At 45.1% G+C, this 21154-nt stretch overlaps 1 protein-coding gene across 1 annotated transcript in view; it reads left to right on the top strand.

Annotated features, from left to right (window-relative positions):
* The window catches only part of LOC147637601 (uncharacterized), a 142194-nt gene extending 123256 nt beyond the window's left edge, over positions 1-18938 (top strand). The window contains exons 12-14 of the mRNA XM_086799428.1: positions 4529-4576; positions 17443-17512; positions 17634-18938. Coding sequence (XP_086655554.1) covers positions 4529-4576; positions 17443-17512; positions 17634-18142 — 627 coding nt within the window. The 3' untranslated portion in view covers positions 18143-18938. The remainder of the gene's footprint in view (positions 1-4528; positions 4577-17442; positions 17513-17633) is intronic.
* Positions 18939-21154: the final 2216 nt, after the last annotated feature.

Here is a 21154-nt window from a genome sequence, read left to right as displayed (position 1 = left end):
GTGGGTTGGCAAGGAGGAGGTGTAGGAACTCCAAGAACACTGATACACGTCCTTCTCTGTACCGTGCACACTCAGTAGAGGTCATAGTGAAGAGGATGACACACAACTCAAGCTGATGACAAGTAACTGTAGAACACAGGGTACCAAGTGGTATGAAGGATGTCCGATGATGGGTGAGGATGTAGGATGAAGGATGAAGGATGGCCTGAGGTTGAGTCGGTGGCATCCTCTATCTTTAGAAGATGCCCTCAGAGCGGTGCCCTTTGGGAGAATCTCCTATCCCCCAGAGATGCCGTTGGAGTGTCAGTGTGGTGCCTTCAATCCTGATGTGTGCACCGCTGCTTCTTGATGGTTCGTAAGAGTTGATCAACTGTGGCAGTGTAACAGTGTGACACTGTTGCGGTGTGGGCACCCTTGGTGGCTACAGGGTCAAGTAGGAGTCAGGTGGAGGGAGTGTTGGAAGAGCCGTCTTCTCCAGCTGCCACATGGATTGAGTTATCCCATGTGCAATATGAAAGGGTTAAAACCCTTAGTATAAGGGTCAACGGACCCTCAGGCCCCCCTCATCCCTCCAACACCCTTTACGGGTGAGTGGCGTAAGGGATGAGGGCTCTGTGGGGTGGCATGGCCATGGTGGCCGTCGTGCGCGATCCCAGCAGGTGCTCTAGGTCGTCATTTACTCCTGCTTGTGTGTACAAGCTTCTGGGCTGAGCCAAGCCATTGCAGCCATAGCCAAGCCTCTCTCGGCTCTGAGCGTAAGCTGTTGTTGTGCCTTTGAGCCAAGCCATCAAGTTCCATGCTAAGAGGGTATTGGAACTGTCCTCTCCAGCTGCCACGTGGATTGAGTTATCCCACATGCAATATGAAAGGGTTAAAACCCTTAGTATGAGGGTTAGGCACCCCTCCTCGCTTCAACCTCCTCTTACGGATGAGTGGTGTAAGGGATGGAGTGCTCTGTGGGGTGCCGTGGTGGCCATCCTGCGTGCTTTTATTCTCTCTACTCCCTCTTTCGTTCTCTCAACAGGGAGTCGAGTAGAGTCAAGCTTACAACACCCTCTTACGGGTGAGTGACAGGGAGTCGAGTAGAGTCAAGCTTACAACACCCTCTTACGGGTGAGTGGTGTAAGGGATGGAGTGCTCTGTGGGGTTGCATGGCCGTCGTGGCCATCCTGCGTGCTTTCATTCTCTCTACTCCCTCTTTCGTTCTCTCAACAGGGAGTCGAGTAGAGTCAAGCTTACAACACCCACGAACACAGACCATGCTGGCGGCCCACTTGTGAGAGCACCAACTAGCAGCACATTCAAAAGAAGGCAGGCATGGTGACAAAATCCTAGACGGGCAGCACAGCGGAACCCCATACTGCGGGGTCGTGTAAGCTTGACTCTACTAGACTCACTCCTACTCGGCCCCCTGCTCCTCTCCTTTTCTCGGCCATTTCCTGGTTGTCCCCCCATCTCCTGCTCACCTTCCCAATTATTTCTGCTCGCCCTCGTATTTTGTTCACCCTCTTGTAGGCCTGCTGGTTGCTGCCTGCTTGCCCCCCATTTCCTTTCCTCGTGCTCAACTTCCCCAATTTCTGATAATTGCCCCAACTTTCCAACCTATTTCTGCCAATTGATTCCTCCACCCTCGAATGCCTTACCTCATCCCCACTAACGAGATCCCAAAGACCTTTACTGATCAATATGCTTTTAAGCATAGAAGACCATAAGGAATAGTTCCTCCCATCAAGCTTGTTGTCCTAAAGAATAGCACTGCAACGTTCGCTTTCTCGTGCCATGATACTTGCAAGAAGAGTATTCTGGCGAACAGAAGCACATAAGTCCATGGAAATATACCTTCTTCAAGTTGAGAAATAAGTCCACGAGACTTGAGGGGATGGTAGGAAGTTGGAGAGGATTTCAAAGAGCAAGCCAATGGACGAAAATAAAGTCGGAAATGAAGCTTGTATATGATCGTTTTGCTAAGAATATCATCACTAGAAGCTGGGAGTTACTTCAATGCACCAAGAACTATCTTGCATGTGAACCACCTCTTAAAGAGGTTTAATGAAAAATTTTGGAGGATATTGTAAAATTGCAAGAATAGGGCACTCTATAGAATCTTCGCTGCGATGCTCTGCATGCCTTCTCCTCGATCTATATGTTGTTTAGCTGAGAAACGTTGAGAAGAATTGCTGTGCGAAGATAGATATGCTTGATTGCTCCTGTGACTGCTGCAAAAAGAGATGCACCTAAACGTCACACAGTTACTGCTGTTTGAACAGAGAAGCAATAAATGTGGTAGCTTGTACAGGCTTCTCTGCCTGCTCCAGCCACTTGGTACATTGACTTACGAGGAGCACCCACAATCACCATATATCTTTGAAGGCTTTGTTGCTCCCTCTAAAGCTTTAACACCTTGCTCTGATGTTAGTGACTGTTGACTGCATGAGAGAGAGAGTTTGAGACAGAATTGTAGCTTCTTGAGTATTGCAGGACTCCAAAATTGCGCATGTTTTTCCCAAAATAAGCTAAACAAAGCGTATGTCTAAGATTGGAAAGCTTTTACCAAAAACAATTATTGCTGAGTGCTGTGGAGAAGCGTCTTATGTGGACAACTCTGCATCTTCCATGGGGGTGTCCACTCAGTTGCACTTTGTCATAATGCTTTCTTTTTTCCCGGAAAAGAGACTTCTAGTAGTAAGTATGAAAAAATATACAAGAGGGAGATTTCAAACCAAACAAAGTCCTACCAACAAGGTCCCATATGAGTGGGAGTTGAAAAAGAGGCCATAATCCCACTCTCTGAAATTGGCCGCGCTTGTTCTAGTAGTAAGTATGAAAAAATATACAAGAGGGAGATTTCAAACCAAACAAAGTCCTACCAACAAGGTCCCATATGAGTGGGAGTTGAAAAAGAGGCCATAATCCCACTCTCTGAAATTGGCCGCGCTTGTCTGTAGCCCTTGAACATCCCTACATTCTGGCCCAAGCTGCCATGAGGGTCAGGGTTGTTTCCGTACGGCGTACGACGGCTTATCGTACGGAATACCGTACGTACTCGTACAGGTTTTTTAAAAATAAAAAAATAAAAAAATTGGGGAGGTAATGGTCTTTTTTTGCTTAAGACACCGTATTTTATTGTACGATAAGAAAATTTTTTATATCGTATTGTATTTTCCCGTACAGTATTGTATCGTACGAACGGTATAGTATCGTACCTGACAACTATGATGAGGGTGTGGATGATATCACTCCAAATCCTGCAAATGCACTCTAACTCATAAACCAAATCGCCCTCGATGGCCTTGTGCATCTAGCCTTCCAAATGTGCTCGGCTCTGTAGTACTGTCAATAATCTCCCATGCGATGTCCAACGTCTATGTTGGGGGGTGGTATCCTAACTCCAGCATGTCTTGAAGGGGCACTGCTGAGAAAACCCCATAATGACCAGATCCATGACATTCCCCTCATACCTGAGCAGTGGGCTTGACTGTGTCAGCCAAATGATAGCATCAAAAGAAATGTGAGCATCCTTCCTCGTCCTTCCAAGGAGATGTGCTATCGGAGTCCAAATCCTCTATGCTTGCACTCCCATAAGCAATGGTAAACTGTCTGTGAAGCTCCTGCACATCTCGGGCATGCTGGGCTAACACCGACAACTGATCTCTACTGGTTGGTGGCAAGGCCACCAAGACAAGGAAACCAAATAAAGGAGGATATTTGTGTCCTCCTATAATAGTACCACAACCTCCTACAAAAAGTCCTTTGAATGCTAGGTGTGATACCATAAGCGTCCCAATGAGATCAAAGAGTAGGCTCTCTGAATGTGTCCTCATTTTCTTTTTCAAAGTCCAACAGGAGGATGGCAAGGGGTTGTTGGCTAGATATAGCCCACTCCACAGCTTCCCAAGATGAGAAGATGTTATCAAATATACTTTACTAACCTTTGAGTAAATATTGAGAGAGGAGGGGGATTAGAGATTGGTATACCTTCCCAGGTGTGTGTAAGCTCACATATGTAAGAACATGATTTATGAAGTTTGCTGAAGTTGAGCAACCTGGATGCCTAAGAGATCATGGTTTCACCCCAAAAGGTGATCCCATTAGGGAACACTTGATTGAAGGATGTAAGAATGGTGTAAAAGCTCCTTAGGGGAGGGTGTCTAGGCCAGCTTCCCATTTGAGGCAGGCCATCAAGGTCAGATAGGAGCAGGCCTGGCCGAGCTGTATATTGGGGCCTCCTTTCATTAAACAGCTACACAAGCATTGCAAGAAGCCTTTCCCATCATCTTCAGCAAGGAGAGGTGTGCGTTTACAACATGTTCCTATTGCAGCTGTCAATGCTAGCCCATAGGTGTTAGGTTTATCCATTTTCCGTACAAGCAACTCAGCAGTATAGTCATCTTTTCATCTCTATTGTATGAGCATTATTTGTGGTGGAAAGATCCTTTTGAAATGTGATGTAATTTGAAGAATTATTGAACAAAAGGATGGGCTGACATCTTTAATGTGAAAATGACAATTGTTCTTTTTTCCCTTGCAGAGGAGGCTAATGTATGTTGCATTAACACGAGCAAAACAGAATTTGCTTGTAAGTATTTTCAGCATGCATTTGAGAACTTTTAACTTCATTTGTTTGAAACTTCGGCCTAGAAAGATATATAAACAAGCAATAACTAGGACACTAGGCAAGGAAACTGCTGTAGCTGAAATCTTGCAGAAGCGTGGCTTCTCAAACAATCAATCAAGCAAATCCAAGGATTTGACTCTTGAGGTCAAGAATCTTGCACTTGCTGTTCTCGGATTTTATAGATTTTTACACGTCCCCTTATTGGCCAGGGTCTCCATACAACAGACCAAAAACTACCCAAACTCAGCAGCATAACAGCAAAACAGCCAAGGCTTCAGCCTACAAGCATCACAATGGTACATCTGCTAGGATAGATCTCAATCAGCCCCCAAAAACTACCCAAACTCAGCAGCATAACAGAAAAACAGCCAAGGCTTCAGCCTCCAAGCATCACAATGGTACATCTGCTAGGATAGACCTCAATTAGCCGCCAAAAAGCCAATTATTAGTCCACCATAACACTTGCACCATATGTGTCATGTCCAAGATGGGTGGTGAGTAGGCACGCTAATGTGGTTTGACTATTGGCTAGTTGTGTGGTGGGAGTGTGAGGACACTCATGCGATGATACTTCAGTGGCAGCATTGCGTTCTCATTTATCTCCGTTATGCACAGCTACATGTTGTGTCTTTCTTCTAAGGCCTTAAGTTGCAGATGATACAGTGCTTATTTCAGATTCAGCAAAGGGGTTGCAGAGACTGGATGCCTTGCAGACTTTTTGTGAGCACTTGATCTTACAATGAACCTGGGCAAGACCAAGGTTACGATCTTTGACATCACATCCAGTGGTCTCCATGTATCACTTCACATTTTTAGGAGAGTCTGTGGATGGTGCCAGATCCCATGTATAATTGGGGGCTGTATTCACTCACCTGATCTTTACAATGGGCCAACAACCCAAAGCTGGCTGACAAGGGGATATGCTGCTCTGGCTCTCCTAGAGAGTGTTTCCAGGTACACTTCCAGGAACCTAGTGATAAGGGGTGGCTTTTTGATACACTTGTGACTCCTGCAGTGATGTATGGGGTACCCTTTTGGGGGCCGGATCTTGGAGTGGAGGATTGGGAGACTATAGGTGCCGATGTTGTCCCACATGATTCGGAGTAAACCATTGCTACCGCATTCATCTTACTAGCAGAATTTGGTGCAGCAGCCTTGGTAATAGATGCATTCTTCAAGATAGTGACAAACCGCGTCTACACCCTGGACAGATAGAGTCCCCAGGGTTGCACTGGAGTTGTCTGAGCAACTAAAAGAGCACGGACATGACACGATCTGGTATGCCAAGGTTACCTTGTGGTCCCTCTCCTACTGGCTCCAGATGGACCATCTGCCACCTTTCCACTTTAGTCTGGACGCACCCCCTACTATCTCTAGGCTCTATTAACCCACTCATCCATACCGACCTCCTCTGTCTACACTCTCTTACATAATTGACACCACCACAGCTATCCCCAAAGATGCAGCTCTATTGGGACCATTTTCTGTTGGGGACAGAGGATGGCTTCATTTAGAAGCATGGATACCTTCAAAGACACATGTCACATGCCATGCAGGATTGTGATCAAGCAGATGCCACTCGAGAGTGAAGACAGGAAGGACATTGGGTATTGCATGGGAGGACATAGATTTTCTCTCTATAGGTCAAAATTAGCAAGCACTTTATCTGTAGATGCCCGGTATACTATGAGATTTGGGGGAGATTCCACTGCTTCTTGAGAGACAGATTTTGCCCACTCTCTATGATCATTGATTGTCCGGACCAGCATTGCCTTGGTCTCTCTTGATGGAGCTATGTCCACATAGAGATCTGCCTTTTAGAGAGGCAAGGCCTTTTAGAGATGTCATCCACATAAAAAATGAGCATAATCAAAGTACCATGATCCTCTTTCACATAGAGGATGCTCTCCGTTGGACTATTACAAAATCCCTGCGTGGTCAAATAAGTATGGATCTTCTCATACCAAGCTCGAGGAGCTTGTTTGAGACCATAAAGCGCTTTTCGAAGCTTGCATACTTTGTTTTCTTGACCATGCAACACAAAACCAATGGGTTGATTTACATACACTTCTTCCTGCAAATCCCCATTGAGAAAAAAACTGATTTTATGTCCAATTGATGCACTTTCCATCCATGATGGGCAACCAATGCAACAACACATCTAATTGTGGCCATACGAGAAATGGGTGTGAAAGTCTCATCATAGTCAATGCCTTTTTGCTTGGCATATTCTTTGGCTACTAGCCTGGCCTTGTACTTGTCAATGGTACCATCAGACTTTCTTTTTAATTTGTAAACCCACGTTTTGCCAATGGGCTTCTTGCCAGCATGCAAGTCTACCAAATCCCAAGTGCTATTTTCATGGATAGAATCCATCTCATTTTGCATGGTTTGCATCCAATGCTCATCTTCATGAGCCTCTTCAAATGAATCTGGCTCATCTACATCACAAAGTGTACTCATGCAAGCAACATCTGCTTGTTCTCTTGCATTATGTGAACCAGCCCGTATCCTGCTTCCAAGTGGAGCTGCAAGTTTGCTCTCTTGTAAAGTACGGAGCAGCCAACGAGGCACAACTCTAGCCTCCTCAGTTGCTGTCCGCTCTTGCTCCACTGCTGCCTCCACATTTTGAGGTGTAATGAGCTCATTCATGGGTTGATTTGGAGTACCCAAATGCTGTCCATTGGGCAAAGTTGATGGGCTGATCTGTAGAGCCGTCAATTCCCAAAGGGAGAAGTCCTTCAAACATGTTATGTAGGCCCAAAGGTAGCTGTCCAAAAAATTCAGCCAATGGCTGGTCTGAATTTTCAGCAAATACAACATCTCTGCTGTCCAAAATTCTTTATGTGGAAGGATTAAACAGACGGTAGCCTTTACTGCCACTGTTATAACCCACAAATATGCACTTAGTAGCTTTGTCATCAAGCTTACCTCTCAACTGCTGAGGTACATGTGCATATGCTATACATCCAAAAACTCTAAAGTGATCAACTTTAGGTTTCCTTTCATGCCATGCCTCATATGGGGTGATGGTTTTCAATGCTTTGGTAGGGCATTTGTTCAACACATGTGTAGCACAAATTATTGCCTCCATCCAGAATTTGTGAGGCAATCCTTTGCCTTTAACCATGCATCTAGCCATTTCCATCAAAGACCTATTCTTTCTCTTAGCAACATCATTTTGCTGAGGAGAATATGGCATCGTGCATTGATGCTTTGTGCCTTTCTCTGCCATAAATGCTTTGAAAGCAATGGACATGTATCTCCCCCCTCAATCTGTACAGAGGGTTTGCACTTTGCAACCTGTGCAATTTTCAGCTTGTGCCACAAAATGCTAAAAACATGCAAATACATCAAATTTGGCCTTCAAAGGATACACCCATGCAAATGTGGAGTAGTAATCAATAAAGGTTACAAAGTATAGATGCTTTCCAAAAGATGGTGTCCTCGTAGGACCACACACATCACTGTGCACAAGCTATAATTTTCGGACAGCCCTTGTTGATCCATCTTTTGGGAATGCATTTCTGTGCATCTTACCCAAAATGCACCCTTCACATACATGTTTTGGTGACAGCTCTACATGAGGCATATCCTGTACCATATTATGCCTTTGCAATAGCATCAAACTGCCATAATTCACATGCCGTGCATGGCAGGTGTAAGAGTGGTAACCACATGAGCATCATGCTCTCTCCTATCAAACCTGTCAAGCTGATATAACCCATGGTACAATGTGCTGGAAGTGACCAATGCATAGCCACCTTCACAGTCTTTCACTCTGCATCTGTCGTCCTCGAAGTTGATTGCATATCCTCTTTTGGCAAAAGAGGAGATGGACAACAAGTTCTTCTTAATCCCCGGCACATACAATACATCTGAAAGACGTAAGTCTGCACCATCTGTTGTTGTGAGGATCACCTCACTAACACCCTGAGGAGCTGGATAAGAAGAATTGGTTACACATGTTACCCGCTTGCCTTTTGGGGCAGCCTCTTAAACAAATCCCTCCATGAGGTGATGTGTTTAGAAGCACCACTGTCAAAATACCATGTGTCGAGTGTTTCATTGAGACTGAGAGACATATACTCCAAAGATGCATCATAACTGCAAGTGGTGAAAGTCCACTCATCCAACACAAGATTTACTGATGCATCATCTTTCCCTGTGGGTGATGAAGAAGAATCTACAGCCATGCCGCTTTCCTTTTTCTTCCCCTTTGCAAGCCTCTTTTTGCACTCTTAAGTAATGACTTGGCTTCTTGCAGTAGTGACATTTGCCCTTCTTTTTGGGCTTGCCTGCATCATTTTTGGCCTTTTGTGAAGGCTGTCCCAAATCAACCTTTGGCTTTTCCCTTGCCCTTGTCTTGGGCAGCAAAAGCCCATCACCATGCATGTTGGAAGATTTGTTCTTCGGATTCTGCTCCTCCCGTAGATTGGTTCGGGGTTACTCTACATAGAGTGAGCGATGTGTGGAAATTCAAGTAGGTTTTTGGCAAAGATGATAGTGTTCTGGAAACTAACTCTTTTTCGGAAATGACCTCATCAATGTTGAGCAGCTGCTCCGGAAGATCCTGGATCTTCGTAAGATGATCAGCCATACTATCACCTTCATTCATGTCCAAGTTCTCAAGCTCTTTTTTTAGAAATGCAACCCTGGCCTCATTCTTTGCCTAATACATGGTTTCAAGTACATCCCAAGCTCGCCCTGAGGTCTTGCAAGACCGAATATGCGGTATGATTGATCACTTTACTAACAAAGCAATCAAAGCCATCGCTTGGGAATCTCGAGTATCCCATCTTTTTTGCCCTTGTGAGGGAGGAGTGGGTGTTGCTGCTTGTTGAGCACCACGGCCAGGCGTGTTAGCTGCTATGTCAACAGCGCGTACATCTTCACCTGACACAACCCCATAATCCTTTGGCCACAAGTAGATTTCAGACCATGAAACTCCATAGGGAGTAATTACTACCATCCAATTTGTCCTCTTGGGACAAAACCTCGAATATGTCGGTCGTATTTATAACCATTTGCTCAAATCTCTTCACCAAGAGATATGCAAACATGTGCCACCAAATATGTTGTAAAAAGCACCTGTGGGCAAAATCCAAAATGCACCGAAGTGCAATGCCAGGCAACCACAATGTCCTATGCAAATATTGTCCCAAATTTCAAGTTGCAATGCTAAAAATCCCAAAATTTTTGAGCACCAATGGGCTAATTTAAGTGTCAATTGCACATAATTGACAAAAGCCCCAAAAAATTGTGTACCAATGAGCTTCAATTTTGCGATTAAGCAATGACTTCACGAAAGCCCCAGTTTTCTGTGTCCTGTAAATGCAATTGTGCAATTTTTGAAAAATCCCCAAATTCTGAAAATCCCCAAAATTTGACAAATTCCCAAAGTTTTCCTGAATCTTGCACCCTAATGTTGCCTTGCATAGCTGCCTGCACTTGAATGTTGCAATGAAGCAATGAATTCACAAAAGCCCTTTGATTTGAATCAAAGAACAGTTACTTGATTTTGAAGGGTGGTTGTAGCTTCTAAGGTGTTGTTGTCTTCTCTCTTCAACCATTGCTCCTGCCAGTACTTCTCCTGATTGCTCTCGCTAGCAGTTCTTGGTGGGCGGTAGGGCTCTTCGGATCGCTGCTCCCTCTATGCTCTCCTCTACCAAGCGCTTCTCTATGGTTGTGCGAGCTGCCTCCAACAAGCCAATGAAGGCTGACAGGCAGCTATGGTTTGCCTCCAAACAAAGCCTGATTTTGGATTTGATCCACTTGGTCTGATGGACCCTAAAGGTACAGGAGGTGGCGAGCATGCGACAGGGAGCAAAGGTAGTGAATGGCGATCGGGAGGGAGAGAACAGCGAACAGCGTGCAGACCAGGCGATTGGGTCACAGTTGGGAAGAGGCGACTGGCAACGTCAACGGACGACGGGCAGTGTGTCGACGGCGAAGTCGATTGATGGGAGTGTGCGACGGCCGCAGGACGGTTCCACCACCGGACTGGTGACGGCGACGGGAAGACGTTGCACCGCCAGGGAGCACCTCCTCTCGTGCGAGCGTCGCTTGTTGGCGGGGCAGTGGTGGAGCCCTCTGCACTATTGCTGCCCAGTTAGATGGCTGGAAAGGGCGGCGTGACCTACTAGGCTGAGCGGAGTGCTGGACGGAGGCGACGGACGGAATCTCCCAGTGATGGATGGAGGGACTGCGCAATCGACGGAATCTCCCAGTGACGGACGAACAGACTGTGCAGGGGACAGAAAAACACAGGTAGCTGGCTGGAACTCGGGCGCCAGAAACTGCAAGGCCAGAAGGAAGCAGCCCAGCTCTGATACCACTGTTGGGTGATTAGGGTTTCAAAGAAATAGAGAACACACGCACACATAGATGCACACAGCAACAAGCTCTCAAGAGAGTGAGAGAGATAGTGATAGCTACTCCAAGTGGATGAATACAAGATGAGAGCAAGGGAGTTGACTCCACAATATCTAATACAATAAAATAAGTGTGGTGTCCTTTCACACCTAATATCCAAGGGGGAAAACCCAAAGGGAGAAAAGTGCCCTTGGTTAGCCCATGTTCACAAGTGGCACTACTCATAGCCTATATGCTAATACCAGATACTCCTTAGCCACCTATCACTAGTCTCTTTCATGTGTCACAAGAGGGAGTTATCTGATGCCAACCACAAGGAGCCCTTTACTTTGAGGACTTTACCTGACGGACTAGGCAGCACATACAGTAGGGTCTAGAGTTCAAGGAGTTACATTGGAAAGAGCACTCCAGCCACTGCACCAGTGTCCGAGGCCCATCAGATCCACACAGCCCTCTATGCACGGTAGCCTCAAATCCGAGAGATTCTTAGGAGACAGGGGGATATGATGTCTTAGATGCCGCCCCAACTCAGTGACTTCTCTTCTTATGGGTAGTTGTATCTGAGATACATAGTATGGACTGCCATATCACATGCTTTAGCTGCACGAGTACCTTATAACTCAATATGCAAATCATCATCTTTATATAATATAGATATCTTTAAAAACAAAAGCTTTTTCTTCCATGACTTGGTCGTTTCATGGACTTATTGTGATACCTTTTAGTCTCATAGACCCTTTGGGTCTTTTTTTCCCAGAGAAGAGACTTCTATTAAGTATGAAAAAATATACAAAAGGGAGATTTCAAACCAAACTAGGTGGAGATCTCAACCAATTGGGTGCCTTGTGTTGCCAACAAGGTCCCATATGAGTGGAAATGAAGAATAGACCATGATCCCACTCTCATTCTGCGGCCCTCAAAGATCCTTGGATTCTGGCCCAGGTTGCCATAAGGGTATGGATAATATCACTCCAAATCCTGCAAAGGCACTGTGCATACAAGACAATAGTGCCCTCTATGGCCTCAGAGCATCTAGCCTTCCAGATGTGCCACATTGTAATACTAGCAATAATCTCCCATGCACTTTCCAATCTCTGTGCCGGTGGGGTGTATCCTGAATCTGGCAAATCTTGAAGACAACCCCGCTGAGAAACTCCTTGCCTGATCAAAATGACATGACTCCTGTTGTCCCCCTTATACGTAAGTTGGGGTCCGATTGAGTCAACCAAATGATAGCACCAAAAGATATGTCGGCATCCTTACTAATCCTACCAAATAGGTGTGCTATGACGGTCCAAATCCTCTGTGCTTCCCTGCATTCCCATAGGCAGTGATAAACTCTCTCTGAAGCTCCTGCACATCTCATGCAAGTTGGGCTAACACCAACAACCGATCTCCACTAGTTGGTGGCCAGTCCACTATGTAGTGAAATCCAAAAGAATGAGGATATTTGTGCCTTCCTGTAAGAGTGCCACAGCCTCTGCTAGAAACTCCTTTGAATGTCAGAGGTAATACCATAGGACTCCCAATGAGGTCTAAGGGTAGGGACACTCTAAATTTGTCCCAAGTGCAAGACAAGCTGCCTGGCATTCCTCACAATGTAGCTATAGAAAGGCAAACCTTTCATCGGATTGGTGGCATCCATCCATTCCCACTCACCGAGATCCCAAGGCAAATGTTTGATAGGGCATCCACCTAACAGCCAAAGACAAGAAGCATCTATGATCATCTTGGTGGTGGGGGCGGGGGGGGGGGGGGGGTTGCGGCGTGTGTTTCAATATAAAAGTGCTTCCCTGCTCTGACAACAACTCTCACAGGCCGAACCACCAGGCCCTCAACCATATCCTGCACCACACATTTCTCCAGCTGCCACCCATCATGAACAGAAAAGAAAAATGGTACCTCACCCTTCCCTAGCAAGGGGAGACCCATAATCTACAGAGGAAACCCGGTCCTTGAAAAAACCCCAAACCACAAGTGAGGAGATCCATCCAGAAAAGCCGGTGTAACCCAATGGTTTGGTATGGCTGCATCAATTTGCATTATCCTCCGACTAGCTCTCCTCAAGTGCTGAGTAAGGCCAACCCTCTGATCCTCCGTGAGGCTCTTAAACCTCTTCCACTCGAGTTTCAATATAAAAGTGCTTCCCTGCTCTGACAACAACACTCACAGGCCGAACCACCAAGCCCTCAACCATATCCTGCACCACACATTTCTCCAACTGCCACCCATCATGAACAGAAAAGAAAAATGGTACGTCACCCTTCCCTAGCGAGGGGAGACCCATAATCTACAGAGGAAACCCAGTCCTTGAAAAAACCCCAAACCACAAGTAAGGAGATCCATCCTGAAAAGCCCGTGTAACCCAATGGTTGGGTATGGCTGCATCAATTTGCATTATCCTCCGACTAGCTCTCCTCAAGTGCTGAGTAAGGCCAACCCTCTGATCCTTTGTGAGGCTCTTAAACCTCTTCCACTCCAGGACAGAAGTAAAAAACATCTCCCAAGCAGCCCAATGGATATGTGTGGCAGCGCCAAGAGATCTACCATGCTCGTCCACGATCAAATCATTCCACAAAATGGGCTGTCTGTAAGCCTCCTCAACTGACCGAGGAGGTGTATGAACTAGGAAACTTCTCATGCACTCTTAGGCCCAAAGAAGGGACCTAACCAGAGGGGAGGTGGGGGGCCGGTGATCTGCCTCAGAAAAGATGAACCGTGAGCTGTAGAGCCATTCGCCACCTCTGACTGGAGTGCATCTCATAACCTGTTGCATGAGAAAATCCTTCCAAGGCTCAGTGCCAGGAAGAAATCCTCGGACAATCAACTTGCAAAGCAACGTCTTACACTGCACCTCTAGGTCGATGATATTCAATCCCCCCTCATGCTTAGGTCTGATAATGGTTTCCCCGGCAACTCTAGCCCAGGTGTGTGCAGTGCCATCCAACCTTGACCACAAAAAGTTCCTAATGAGGCAGCGAAGTTGGCCAATGCATCCTCTATTGAAAACCCAACACGAGGTGATGAACCAGGCCGTGGCCAGCAGCACTTGGTTAACCACCAACACTCTAGATGCCAGATCAATCTTTGTGCTACTCCAATACTAAAGTTTGCACTTAATACTCATGAGTACAGGTGCAAACTACTGTGCTGGGGAAATGTCAATGCCAACCTGACAACCAAGGTATGTGGCGGTACACCCTCTCTCAATCCAAGTAAACCCCACATCTAAGCCCCAATCTATCTATGGGGAGTCACTGACCCAAAATTTGATAGACTTGTGCCAATTAATTTTGGCACCTGCAGCCAAACAAAACATATCCAGGGCTGTCCGAAAAGCACAAAAACTAGCATGTGAGGCCTCTAGAAACATCACGGTGTCATTTGACAAGTGCTTCCCTGCTCTGACAACAACTCTCACAGGCCGAACCACCAGGCCCTCAACCATATCCTGCACCACACATTTCTCCAACTGCCACCCATCATGAACAGAAAAGAAAAATGGTACCTCACCCTTCCCTAGCGAGGGGAGACCCATAATCTACAGAGGAAACTCGGTCCTTGAAAAAACCCCAAACCAAAAGTGAGGGGGGGGGAGGTGGGGGGCGACGTGTGTTTCAATATAAAAGTGCTTCCCTGCTTTGACAACAACTCTCACAGGCCGAACCACCAGGCCCTCAACCATATCCTGCACCACACATTTCTCCAACTGCGACCCATCATGAACAGAAAAGAAAAATGGTACCTCCCCCTTCCCTAGCGAGGGGAGACCCATAATCTACAGAGGAAACCCGGTCCTTGAGAAAACCCCAAACCACAAGTGAGGAGATCCATCCAGAAAAGCCCGTGTAACCCATTGGTTGGGTATGGCTGCATCAATTTGTATTATCCTCCGACTAGCTCTCCTCAAGTGCTGAGTAAGGCTAACCCTCTGATCCTCCGTGAGGCTCTTAAACCTCTTCCACTCCAGTTTCAATATAAAAGTGCTTCCCTGCTCTGACAACAACTCTTACAGGCCGAACCACCAAGCCCTCAACCATATCCTGCACCACACATTTCTCCAACTGCCACCCATCATGAACAGAAAAGAAAAATGGTACGTCACCCTTCCCTAGCGAGGGGAGACCCATAATCTACAGAGGAAACCCGGTCCTTGAAAAAACCCCAAACCACAAGTAAGGAGATCCATCCTGAAAAGCCCGTGTAACCCAATGGTTGGGTATGGCTGCATCAATTTGCATTATCCTCCGACTAGCTCTCCTCAAGTGCTGAGTAAGGCCAACCCTCTGATCCTTTGTGAGGCTCTTAAACCTCTTCCATTCCAGGACAGAAGGAAAAAACATCTCCCAAGCAGCCCAATGGATATGTGTGGCAGCGCCAAGAGATCTACCATGCGGAGGACCGGTTGCAGCCTCATGCTCAGAGCCTAGCTAGGATTTTATATGTAGAACCTAATAACGTAATCGGCCTCCATTGCTTGAGGTTGGTCTTATCCCCACCTTTTGGGATAAGGTGGATAAGGCCCTCCATAAGATGGCATGTACACCACATCTCCTGCAAGGTAAGAGTGATCTCATCCCCAATGTGATGTCAAAACTGAATAAAGAAAGATGGGGAGAGACCATCATCCCCAGGGCATTTTGCTTTTGGGAGAGCCAGCAAAGCCAGCCTCAACTCATCCTTCGAGAAAGGAGCATCCAGAGAGGAACACACATCAGCTGTAATGAGTTTGGGCATGCACTCCCAAACTTTCTGCTGTGCAACATCTCTGTGCGGAGAGGGTGCCTCTGCAGACAACAAAATCCGATAAAAATCGGAAGCAATACTATTCACTGTATCCGGTTCAGTCTAAATCACTCCCACCAAGTCCTGCAAACACCTGACAAATTCCCTGTTGCTATGGGTAGGTCTATGTGTGTTGCATCTGCCACCCATCTGTACCCAGAATGCTTCAGTAGCATGAAACAAAAACTCAGAACATCTATCCAAGACCACCTGCAGCTCAGCTCTGACGGTAGATAAAAGATCTGAAATCCAAGGAGGATGTGGATGCTTCTCATGTTCCCTCTGAAGCACCGCAATCCTCCATCGGATAGCTCTCTCCTTTTCAATAGGGCCTTATGTGAAGGCTTTCCCCCTTCTCGGACCACCCATACCATCATCTCCATCCATAAAGCAAGAGACCTCACCAATCTCAAAAACTACATGACCGACAGTTTTGGAGGCTGGTCTTTTGTTAGATAGACAGGGACAGAGAGCCACAGTCCAGGCATGCTTTAGGAGAAACTACTTTACTTTGAATCACGTCTTTACTCTCCTAGCCACCATTTAGGAGGCGAGGGTGTGGATGGCTCTCAAGAGACATCCACAGTAAAATTGTGTTCAAGCAGGGCTGCTCACTATGTCCTACACTATGGGCTGTATATAGATGAGATCACATAATTTGTAGACAGTTTTGGAGGGACATGCTCACGGTTGGCTCAGACAGTGGTGCCCATCTTGCTATGTGCAGATGACAGTCCAGTTATGGCATGTAGATGCATTGCATAGGTTTTGTAACAAGAGAGACCTCATGGTCAACCTGGGCAAAACCAAGGTCATGGTCTTTAACACCTATTGATCCGGAGCATAGTAGCAAGGACACACGCTTTATAGCTTCCATGCTTTGTACAGCTTTCTGGCATGAAATAGGCAGCATACATATGCTTTTTTATACCTGGTACTCCCCTCCCATGTAGGAAACGTTTTGAAACTTTTGGTCTTTGTAGGAAACTATTCAATGTTAATCTTGTCTTGAAGTTGATTGTTTCATAGCTTCCATGCTTTGTACAGCTTTCTGGCATGAAATAGGCAGCATACATATGCTTTTTTTGACCTGCTACCCCCCTCCCGTTTAGGAATTTGTATTCAATGCTTGTTGTCTTGAAGTTGATTGTTGCTTTGTTCAGATTTTTGGCATAAAATAGGCAGCATATATATGATTTTTTTGACCTGGCACCCACCCTCCTCTCCCCCTCCCCAAAAGGAAACATTTAGGAAACTTCTGGCATTTGTAGGAAACGTTTCGGAGATGTGTTTTTGGAAGCGCCTGTTAACTATGATCCAGAGTGTTGCGTGAGATATGAAATTGAAGCATCCCCTCTTCGTCATAGATGCACTCTTTCAGACCATCACTTACATACAGCATGTATATACTCTGGCCATTGGTGCTGCATGAGATCATCTTAGCCAAGTTTAGAGCATTCCCTGTCGTCATAGATGCACTCTTTCAGACCATCACTTACAGTAATAGTGTTTCCTTCTCGTTGGCATTATTGCATTGCTGGCTGTGAGTGGCTTCACCAGGTATTGTTTTGTTAAATAGTCTTGTATTCTTAGGCTGGCTCTTGAATCTTGAATTACAGGATTAGTAGTGATTTTGAGTGCTGATGATGTGGTTGTTTGGCAACCAGATTACGCATGTTATGCTTCATGGCCAACAATCCATGTTACCATCTCGGTTTCTGGCAGACATCCCAAAAGGTTTGTGCTGTAGAGTTTAAGACCTCAATTTTCTTATATTTGGTGGTAAGTATTTCTTTCGACACAAGTTATTTTAGTAAAATATTTTGATGGTTTGTCGAAAATTTTCATGGTAAAGCAGGGCTGATGCGTCGAACAGTTTGCTACGACAGCATCAGCAATCAATCAAAAGATGAGACAACACAGCAGGTTTTTGATGCAAAGAGTCCTAAGGTTACTTCTTCCTCTACACAGAGTCAACACAAAGCAGCTAGTGGCAAAGACAATCTAAATTCCAAGGCATGCTCAGAAGACAAAGAATCAGGCCGCAGTCTGCCTGATTCTATGAGCAGACTTAAGAGGAAAAGAGGGGTGCAATTTCACAAGATAAGTTCAAAAGGTGTTGTTGATGTCCAGGACAGCTTGAAGGATATTGATGATCTTCTCGATGGTGTGATGGAACCAGCAATGTCCGCAAAAGGAAACAACTCCACTAATGGAAAAACCCAGACCTCTTCATGTAAGAACATAAGTAGACAGGTTTCTAAAGGCAAGAAGAGGAAAGATAATTCAGGTTGCCGAATTCTGGAGAGTTCGAGTGATGACTCTGACTTCGAAACTCTGTCCTTACGGAAATGCAAAGAGCCATAGACACTGGTAATATAACATGCCAGCTGCTAAGCTCTGCCAAGTCGCATACCATGGCACAAAACCAGAGTTAAATGGAGCTCCTGAAATTTCAGCTCAAAGGTTGATTGCATACCTGCTCTGAAGATGCTGATGTGATTGAGGAGCTATTTTAGAAACCCCTTTGAATTTTTGGATCCACAGCCTAATCTAGACAGAAACCAAGTTTTGGAAGTTACTTTTTTTTTTCTTTTTTGTTTTTTTTCCGACTGGCCTTAAGCCCAGTTATTGATTTTTCACCGCCCTTAAGCCCTTAATTATCCGCCCGTAAGCGATGCCGCCAAGGGAGGGGTTTTGAACCCAGGACCTCTTGGTCCTAGACAAACGCCTTCACCAATTGAGCTATCACCTCATTGGTTGGAGGTTTCTTTTCTTATACTCTTGCCACATGCTTCGCCATTGACAACTACATCTGCATTGTTGTGTTTGCTTGTGTGCAATCCGTATTTGCATGCTTTCAAAGCAAACAATGCTCTAGAATACTCAGGAAGATAAGGCATTGATATAACCCAAGGGACCATCCTACCTTTTTGAGAGCCCTCAAGTTGATTGAGATCTGAAATCTCAAGGGGCCTTCCTGCTAAGAGTCACAAAAGAAGTCCACATAAGTATGAAGACAGGAAAGGTCTGAGAAAGGTTTGGAAGGAGCTTGCACCTGCAGAGAGTATAGATAAACATAACATACCTCTAGAGACAGAAATTTTTCTACCCTACCAATGTAAACGATCTGTTTTATATATGAGGGATGCCAACTTTGTAAGGAGTGTATTGTGGTGGGAAAACCATACACAAGGCCATAAAGCTTTAAAATTCTGAGATTGGAAAAAAACTCAGAGGGACAAATTCTAGTCATTTTTCTATGGCCATTTTTTGGGCAAATATACTGCCTTGTTTTTGGGAAATGCAATTCACATGAATGTGGTATGGGTGCAGGGACAGGGTGGTCATGTAGAAGAGGTTATGTATGCTATAACCAGTCACTTGGTGAAACCTTAAAAGTTGAACTCTCGTACAGATGAACACAGCGAGCAAAAGTATGAACATTTAACTCATAAGTTTGTAATACATATATGTAGAGTCAGTAAGCAATGTAGTGAAGCGGTTCTAAGGGAGAGTAACCAAAGGTGGATCAATAGGAATGATTAATGTTTTTCTAGAGCAACAATCCTTACTAAGGTTCTTTCACTAATTAATGAAATTTCAATATCCACAAACATCACCCCCCTCTTAGTAGAATACAAGAGGATCCAATTGGTAGAGAGCTCACTATCCTTGATCACATTGAGGTGCATTTTAGCTGTGGTCCATAGGAGATGTTAAGGTCCTTGATGTTTGGAGAACATCAACCATTGTGGTTGAGGTGTCTCTAGAGCACGACTGATGGATATGAACCACTATGGGTGGATTCGAACCCAAGTGGCTACTGATTCTGACTATTTTAATGAAGAACTTGATATACAAGGAAATCCATCATAACTGCATTTTATACAAGTGTTTCATTTACAAGAAAATATTTATGTAGTGCTCATATATGCATGCTCATGCGTGCATGGACATCTTTGTGTGCGCATGCATATGTGGATTTAAAATGATTTAGAGGAAGTTTCATACACTCTTCTACACAATAGATGGATTTATTTGAAGGCAATGGAAAGCAGTTAAAAAAGCTTTGCTTTTCACTTTGCTCATCAACGTTCATAAAGATTATCTTCCTTGTTGCATGTGTGTGTGTGTGTGCACGTGCCCATGCAAGAGAGAGATTGTGTGTGTGATTAAGATGAAACATGCCTAAAAATAAACCAACTCATCTCACACGCATCATGAGTGTCTTAGAGTTGTTTGGTAATGTTGCGGGATTGTATATAAATTTTGAGAAGTCAAAGTTGATTTCTTTATGTTGTATGGATTGGCATCGACTTCTATGATAAGGTCAAATAGTTTAGCCAAATCAAATGGTAAGGCATCTTGGATACCCATTGGTAGTGAAACTTGTAACAAAAGTGGGCTCATTATTAAGGCTTGAGTTATATTGAGAACATATTTTTGTTGAAATAAGTAATACACATCTAAAGTATTAGCACCTCTCTTCAGTTTTCCTAGCCATAGATGCCACCAACCAGTAGCTCGCGACATAGACTATCGTCATTTGAACTAAACCAAATTCAGTATGATGGTAAGTGTGATCATTTAGCAGTTAATCAATTCAATCATCAATTTACTACTCATTTTCCTTTAGCTAGGATTACCCCCTCCCTCACGGGACGCCTCGTTTTTCTATGGCCCTTGTTAATGCATCACCTCCTGGCCCAATGCAGCGACAATATAAAGCAGAGGTGAAGCTCATCGTTGCCGCTTGGTGGCAGGGCAAAGAAGCAAGGAGAGAAGATTCTGCTCACACCATTGCACAAGAGAGGAAGGTTTTGATCGCGCCATCGTGTGTAGGGAGGGGAGAGTCATCTACTGTTGATAGTGCAAAGAGGGGTGCACGACGTGCCATGGTCACTGCTGCTTATGAAGTGAAGGGCTTCGCTGGCCATTGCATAAGGAAAAGAGCAATCTTGCAGGCCTCCGAGAAAGCCTTCAAAGGCTATGTACTATCTTATCTTTCACCTATCGTTAAGCTGGCTAGAAAAGCTGATATCTGAAAGAAAAGACGCAAGCAAAGTTCTCTTTATTTCTTTCAAGCACGACAATAAGAAAAAAAATAATGACTTGGGTGAGTTTTTGGTCCTTCTACCACTAGCGCTAGAAGACGAGTATGAGTGGTCGAGGCTTTGCACAAGCCAAGCATCGTAGTACTGGAGGTTAGTCCAATACAACAACGATACAAGGCTTACCAATACAATGTGACCAAATATGAACACCACGCCTAGCCAAACATGACCAAGCATGGACTATCCAAAAAAGCTCATGTGACTAGCTCAACACCTCTGTTTATGGAGCTCTTTGGCCTAGACCTCTTCTCACTCCAGAGCT

Source organism: Cibotium barometz, chromosome 6 (genome assembly GCF_041138505.1).
Source record: "Cibotium barometz isolate CiBa-2024 chromosome 6, ASM4113850v1, whole genome shotgun sequence".
Classification (NCBI taxonomy): domain Eukaryota; kingdom Viridiplantae; phylum Streptophyta; class Polypodiopsida; order Cyatheales; family Cibotiaceae; genus Cibotium; species Cibotium barometz.
The sequence above is the reverse complement of the archived record's forward strand: the minus strand, read 5'-3'. Positions and strand labels throughout refer to the sequence as shown.